This window comes from Emys orbicularis, chromosome 11 (genome assembly GCF_028017835.1).
Source record: "Emys orbicularis isolate rEmyOrb1 chromosome 11, rEmyOrb1.hap1, whole genome shotgun sequence".
NCBI classification, from domain to species: Eukaryota; Metazoa; Chordata; order Testudines; family Emydidae; genus Emys; species Emys orbicularis.
The window spans coordinates 18,220,568-18,228,326 of NC_088693.1; the positions used below are offsets into that span (position 1 = coordinate 18,220,568).

The 7,759-nt window shown below is 38.3% G+C and overlaps 1 protein-coding gene across 1 annotated transcript; it reads right to left on the minus strand.

The window, feature by feature from the left end:
• Window positions 1-227: 227 nt before the first annotated feature.
• Window positions 228-7,201, minus strand: MAP3K19 (mitogen-activated protein kinase kinase kinase 19). The gene is made up of 4 exons (XM_065413756.1): window positions 4,979-7,201; window positions 3,362-3,514; window positions 2,447-3,144; window positions 228-294 (listed from the first exon to the last, which is right to left on the minus strand). The coding sequence occupies exons 1-4, from the start codon at window positions 7,199-7,201 to the stop codon at window positions 228-230; spliced, it is 3,141 nt and encodes a 1,046-aa protein (XP_065269828.1).
• Window positions 7,202-7,759: the final 558 nt, after the last annotated feature.

A 7,759-nucleotide genomic window follows, 5' to 3' on the forward strand; every position in this document is an offset into this window, starting at 1 on the left:
GGATAAATGGCAACTGCACTCCCCTACCCTGATAAGCATTTCATATCACAAATCAAACTAGTGTAATTATATTGCAGTCTCATAGGTGCTTTCCAATGTTTGGCTGATTGAGTTTTAGTAAGTTACTACACTCCCATTTTCAAATCAAATGCAAATTAACCTTTTGTAGTGGTAGAAATAGATATGAGTCGAAAATGTACATTAGTTTGGCAGAAGTTTTGAAAAGTTCATTGTCTTCCCTTCATGAAGGGATGCTGCAGCAGTTGTAGAGCAGACGGACGCTCATGTTGATTTCTGCATAGTGGAGTGAGGGAAATTAATACATAAAATAAACAGTTGTTACAAAACATGCATGTTGCTTAACTGTTAAATTATAAAATCTAGATACAATCTTAACTCATCACTTCTCCAGTCATTCCTCTTTTTTTGGACTTTCGGGGGTGGGGGAAGGGCTTGGTGAAAAGTGCAGGTTGACATTAATTTGGTAGTATTCTTAACTCATAAATCATTTCCTCCAGCCCTCTGATCTCATTGTCACTCGCTCTGAATTCCTTCCAATTAGTCAATAGCTTTCTTGTAATCTTGCTATTCCAGGGGCAGTTGCATCAAAGCTATTTAAAGAATGATTTATTTCTTTGCTTGCTGACTCTACATATGTGCAGTGACCAAAACTGTATTGGCTACTTTTTTTTTCCCTTTCTGTTTTTGAGCCTTTGGGATAGACTATGGTCATAATTTCAAGCTTATCTCCACAACTATGTGGGCTAGAAACTTTTTCTTTTTTATTATTATTACATGAAAGCTGAGATTTTTGTGGAATCACTTGACTACAGGAGCCAAGACTTTTTAAAAAGAACATCCCAAATGACAAGAGTCATGATAAAGTCACAAGAATTGAACACTGGAAAGACTGTTTTCTAGGTTTCCTTCCTCTGTTTGGGATTCCATATGCATGTTTCAATTTGCATTTTTTCAAACTGAATCTAATATTGTTTTCTGCCCATGTATTTAATTTTTCTAGATCATTTGTATTTTGTTTGAAGCTGCTTCTAACTTAGTATTTCATGCAGATTTTAACATTCTAGTTAATTCCTCTTTCCTATTAATGAAGACTGTAAGTAAACCCAGATGTAATACCAAAACCCACGTGGTACCAAATTTCCCATCTGTAGTTGTCCATGATTTTTCAAAGAGAGTTGTACAGTAAGGCACTTTTTTGGAGGAGGGGTGGGGTTGGTTAATTCTCAATGTCTTTAGATGTATATCAAGGGGGAAAGGCTGGCCTTGAGGTTGAGGCATGGGATAGAGTGCCGTAAGATTTAGATTTGGCTTCCTCTTCACAGCCTTTCTTTGTGACCATGGACAAGTAAATTAATCTGTGTACTCCTTCCCTCATTTCTGTAAAACTGGAACAATACCTGCATCACAGGGGTATTAATGCTAATTTAATGTAAAGTGCTTTAAAAATCTTGGATGGAAGCGTCTTAGTAAATGCAAAATCACCCAGTCTGATGAATACTCAAATTTTCCTTTACATTCTCTCTATCAATAGCTATTTTATAGGATTTTCTTCCCTTGGGACCTTGGTGAACAACACAGTATTGTGGGAGGGAAAGCAAGCACAAAGAGGCAGTGACTCACCCTAGGTCACATAGCAGTTTAGTAACAAAGTGGGAGTAGAACCCAGGTCTCCTGACTCTCCAGCCACTGCCTTATCCACTAAATCATTTGCCTCTAAGGTGTTCAAATTCTTTCCTCAGCTGCCCATAAAAGTCTCCCATTAATTTCACTGGAATGCCTGCAGACAGCAGGAAACTGCCTGTTGTGCTATTCCTACCCCTTCAAATGTAACTTTTGCGTTGGGAGTAAACTGCTGTTTTAAAAATCTAAAAAAAAAACCCACTTTTTTTAAAGTAAACATTGCAAAACAACACCCAGGTCTGCTGAATGACTTATATGGAATGTGCTCTCTCTTTCAGAAAGAGAACATATTTTCTAGAGTGGTAATGGCTAAAGAATTTTCTAATAGAAAAGTAAATAGTTATGTGAGGGCTCCCCCATTTATGACCCAGTCTTGTAAGTTGTTTCCCTTTGCTAGCCCTAAGTCAGATCCTGGCAATGGGCATTTTTAAGAAGGTGTCTCCACTGAACTCAGGAGATTTAACTAAACATCCATGGCATGCTATAGCTCCATATAAACAGTGAGGCCAGGATTTGATGGAAAAACCCAAGAGGTTCATAACTTGATATATGGCATTATGGAATTTGAAACCTTCATATTTAGTATTACTTCAAGCCTTCTTGGAATGCTAAGTAAATGAAACCTTATATAGGCATTTTATCTTATAAGAGCTAACCCAAGCTTCCACTAATGATCAGCAACATTCAAACAATTTGAGAAACCATCAAAGATCAAAATACATATAAAAGTAAAAAAACTACTTACCTGGTTAAGCACACATGGACAAAGTCCGCTGCTTTTCCTGAGAAATGGTCAGGTAAAGAAGGCATCAGTCCTCTATGGGCTCCAATGTAAAACATAGCTGCTAGCCTATCCATGGAAGCCAGAGGTGGTTTACCCATTGCCATCTCAAATACAGTGCATCCAATGCTCCAGATGTCTGATTTCCTTCCATATCCAGATTCATTTATTACTTCTGGTGCCATCCAGTATGGAGTCCCATGCACAGACTTGAGCATTTCACTGTGTGTGCCACTCAGGCTTACCCATGCTAAACGCTTTGCACATCCAAAGTCAATCAGCTTTATTACACCATTTGGCATAAGCATAACATTATTGCCTTTGATATCTCTGTGTACCACACAGTTTTTATGTAAATATGCAACCCCTTGTAGAATTTGTTTTGTATATTTACAAAAGACAATTTCTGGCAATGGCCCAAAACGATTAATAATACTGGAAATTGAGCCACCAGGAACAAACTCCATGAAAATGCTTACAATGTTATCTTTTAAACATGTTCCTAAATAGGTTACAATGTTGATATGCTTTAGTGTTTTCAACAGGTCAACTTCTTCTTGCAACTTCTGATACTCCTTTTCTGTAGTGACTTTATCTGAGGTATCCAAAGAAACTTGTTTCACTGCTATTAATTGTCCCTGGCTTGTCAGACCACAGTACACCTGCAATCAAACCAGTATTTGAAAAAAAATTAAATATGAATTAAAGACAGGCTTTTTAAAAAATAAATGTATCATGGAAGTTGATCTAGAACTCATCTGTATAATCCAAAATATTTTGACACATACAGTAAATGGGATAATAGGGGAAATAGTTATAAAGAAATTATGTAGCTTGAGGCAAATGTATATTTTTAAAAATATTCAGACTTTAACTTACAGTGCCATAGGCTCCCTTTCCAAGGATTTCACCTCTAGTCCATGTGATAGGAGCCTTATTACCTAGACTGCTTTCTGGAAATGCTGTAGATTCATTGAAGTTCAACAAGTCACTTTCCCTCTTTGGTGCCAGGAACGCTTTACTGTAACTCTGCTAGAGAGGTGGTAGTCAGGGAGAGGGTGGGTCAGAGGAGAAAGGAAGATAAAGGCTTAATTTTAATGTTATTCACATGTTTTAAAAAACGATAATCTGAAATTCTTCTTCTTTATAATATCTCTTTAGAGTAGTCAAATTACAAGGCTCCTGGTCAGCCCATAGGCACAATTACTAGTATGTAAGAAGTACTTTTAAGTAATGTGTAAGTATGATACCTAGGCACTATTGAATGCCAGTGAGAGAGCATGCTAGGGAATCCATCTGGGAAGAAAGGTTGATAGCAGGGTATCCCCTTGTCTGTCACCTTGGTTCTCAAGTACCTAAATTTTACTAATCTGAAGAATCAACCTGACACTAGCCTTGGACTAGATAATACATTTAAATACATCCCAGCCCTAGAAATGGCTTCCTCCAGAACAATTGCTCTATAACAAGTTGGAGCTAATTTGGAAGGGGCCGTTTCAGAATGAAGGGAAATAGTTTCCCTATCTACCCAGGGATGCTTATGAGGAGGGAAAGTGAAATCTGTCAAGTGGGTGTGTATTTACTATTTTTGTGTTACAGTAGCACCTACATATCAGTGCCCGAATGCGCTAAGCAGTGCACCAACACACAGTGAAAAATAATTGCCCTGAAGTTACAAAGGTGATGGGGGGGAAGAAGCAGAGAGGTGAAATGACGTGCACGAGGTCACACAGCAGGTTAGTGGCTAAGCTCAGAAGAGCGCCCAGGTGTCTTGAGCCGCAGTTCAGTGTCCTATAACTTTGCTCTGCTCCCTCCCTAATAGAGCTCTCTTATTTTTATTTTATTTTTCCCAATTTAAACTCATTTCAATCTTCTATGATAAGCCAACACTTATGGTCATTTTTAGAGCAGCCATCTGATGGCTAACATAGATCCAAAAGGAGGAGGTGGCCCTCTGTGGAAGGCAGGCACCACTTGTAGTAGATAGGGTTAGAGAGCCCGTGCTTTTGCCTTGGCCCAAAGAAATCTATGGGTTTGTTCCTGTGGCAGAAATATCTCTTGTCCCTTTCCTTGACCCCATTTCCCCAGTTTATATCACTGCTTATTATTTTAGCCTTGCCCATTTTAGTTTCTCCATAATTACTCCTTTCATCCTGGAATATGGTCACTGTTGGTCAGGCTTATTTGTCACTTCTGGTGGTCTTCAAGATGGATACTCTGCTGATCCCAATTGCTTATTGAGATTCTGAGAAAGTGACTAGGTAGTCAAAGGAGTGTAGGCTAACTATACAGTTTTCTAGTTTTGGAAAATCTCTAATGGGCAAGTCTGTCTGCACACCAGGATGAGGTACAAAAATTGAACTGGGCACAAATATTCTGGATGTGGACAGGCTACCATCTGCTTGACTAATATGGGGGCTCATCTGTTTTTCCATGCTGCTGGTGTTGCTACAGCATGGGGAAACAATTAGCAAGATATAGGAAATTGGTTTTTACCTGTTCCTCTGCACTTGCTACTACTTTGCCATCTTCATTCACACTGCCTCTTTCTTCTTTAGCAAATACATTTTGTGTTTTAGAACCTGTATTCTTTGTAGGTATTCTGGAAGAGGCAGTATCTTTTTCATCAAGTGCTAGCAGCTCTGCCGCCAGGCAACAAAGCAACTCATCAGTCAGTTCTTCATTATCTGCATAGTCCAGAATGTTTTGATAAGTCTGGAAAACTGGGCTTGCAGCATTTAAAGTCTGGTTTGTTGGATGCTGAGTTGATGCATTTTCTGAATTACAATTTTCAGACGTGTGTGTCCAACTCTGATCTAGTTTTCTTTGAGAAGATACACAGTCTGCTGTGTCTGGAAAAGACAATGCAAACAGTGCTTCATATTTATCTATAGATTTGCAGAAGGTCTGGTTTGCTTCCAGATTCATGGAGTCATCCATATCCACTCTTCCTTGGACTACACACTTGTTATTCTGATCTGTCTTTAGTAAACTGCTCACTAAAGCAACACATTCTGCATGATGTTTATCATCAACCTGCCGAAAATTGTGGACATTGGTTGCAAGTATCTGATTGTTAACTATATCTCTATTATCTGAAGACTGCTCCAAAGGGACTTCTTTAATAGTTGACAAGTTTGAATTTGGAATGATTTCATTTTGTTTAGTGAATTGTGAAAACTCTTTCAAAACCAGAAACTGTTGACCTTCATCTTCGTTAAACAATGGCTTGCTCCTTGAAGTTTTTATGTGCCAATCTGGACCAGAAATTATTACATCATCTTCCAGCTCCGTGTTGCTATCTCTTAACTCAGAACTTCTCTCTTCTGGTGTTAAGTCTTTGTGCTTTTGTTTAATGCCAATTGTGTTCTTGGGTTTAGAACGTGTTCTTTTCTGGGTGCTTCTTATTCTGCTGCTGTCTCTCTCAACAGTGCAGGTAGATTTACGTTTATTAGCTGCGTATCTCCCAGGTGGAGCAGAACAAACTTCCCTGTAAAATCTGCTTTCATGTTGACCAAGTCCACGCACTTGGGAATATACAGGAGTCCCAAACATTTCATAAATCCCTGGGCCTTTGTCATTTGAATTTATTTCCTTGAACATGTCACTATATTTCAAATTCAAGAAATCTGAAGCAGACTGTGTTCGTGGAACAGAAAGTGGAGTAACATGTTTCTTTAAGCTGCTTGAACTTTTACAGATATAAGGAAATGCTTGCTTTTTAGATTTCTGAGCACTCTGAAGAACATGGTGTTTCTTCATCTGAGGTCTTTTTTTCTGAAGCTTTGAGGAAGCCTCAGATTCCACATGAGACAGTCCTACAGAAGGGAAAATCTGGTTCTTGATGTTGGTATTGTGTGTGTTACATTTTGTGGAACGCTCATCAGAAACAGAGAAATCTTGAGGTACTTCGCTACTCATTTTAGTCTTTGAAGCAGATCTATTTCTATTAGTTTTTATTTTATTGTCATTTTCTTTGTAAGCAAGTATGCTGAAGCTGTGACTCATATTAGGAGGCATGCTATGGATGACTTCCTTTTTTCTGGTGGGACATTTGGCAATCTGTGGTGCTCTACGTGGCTCATGTTCAGATAGTGTAATATGGACAAGAGGTACCGGTTTATTGATTTTTGTTTCAGTTGCTTCTGAAATTGCTATTTTTTCAGTTGTTCCAAAGACTACTGGATATACACTGTTTTCTGCTTCCCCAGCAGAAAAGTGAGGAATGATTTTAGCTACAGATTTATCTTCTAGCATATGATATGATTCTACTACTTCATTTTTGCAGCTTGAGTCTAAACCATGATTTTCAAGCACAGCGTTCACACTGTCTACATCTGCACACCAACTATGAGCGGGTATCACCCCTGAAACATCTACTTCCTCTAGATAAGTTCTAATGGCAGTCCTTGGTGCTAAATCTCTCTCGCAGTTTCCAGCTTTTACACTGTCTGCATTGCTTGATGCAGGACACTGAACTGCAAATATTTCATAGTTCTCCTTGGTGTTTGTCACTTCACTTGAGTTGAAGTAAGCATGACTGTCATCAAAAACGCTGGCTGTGTTCACAATATCTGAATTTTCATAGGTTATTGAAAGCTGATATTTTTCAAAGTCAGCCTGCTCAGTTTTAATACCTACATCAGCTTCGCTGCATTTTAATTTTATTTCACTTGCTTGTTCTTTCAAGTCTTCAGAGCATTTGTAATAGTTATCCATTCTGAATGAGTCCAGGTTTCCTGTTGAAGTAGAGCTATCAGAAACACTAGTAGGAGCCTGTTCTGATGACTTTTGAGCCTGCCTTTGCTACAGGTTGGCTTATTGAGGCTGGTAAAGTTTGATACATGGTTTTATAGGCATAGGTACAGACTTTGTAATACTCAAAATATTGTTGCTATCAGTGTTTGCGTTGACTTTATTGTCCTGTAAAGGAGTAGGTTGAAATGTCACTGGTGCCAGGCGAAACTGTAAGTTCCAGAACAAACTATTAGTAATATGCTTTGTATTTGGGAGATCAAATACACAATTTTGAGGCAATAATGGTTTTAAGCAAGAAAATATGCCCAACTTTTATTTTTTGGCAAATTCTCAGTATTTAACTCCTCTTCAGGTCCAATATCAACACATAAAATGCAAAGATGGTTGATAGCTATAATGACCCATTTAATCTGTGTATCTCATCCTCTATTTCTATGCATTTAGCACTAGGGAAAGAGGAATTATTTGATATGAGGCACATGTCACTACATATGTCAAAAAAAAAAAAAAAAAAAAAAA

What these genes read in the sequence shown, in the direction of transcription:
- MAP3K19 (XM_065413756.1), bottom strand. Translation starts at nt 7,201, where the DNA reads ATGGATAACTATTACAAATGCTCTGAAGACTTGAAAGAACAAGCAAGT. An exon ending in TAGCAAGTGCAGAGGAACAG is followed by an intron (nt 3,515 to 4,978) that starts GTAAAAACCAAT and finishes CCACCTCTCTAG; the next exon opens with CAGAGTTACAGTAAAGCGTT. An exon ending in GAAAGGGAGCCTATGGCACT is followed by an intron (nt 3,145 to 3,361) that starts GTAAGTTAAAGT and finishes GTTTGATTGCAG; the next exon opens with GTGTACTGTGGTCTGACAAG.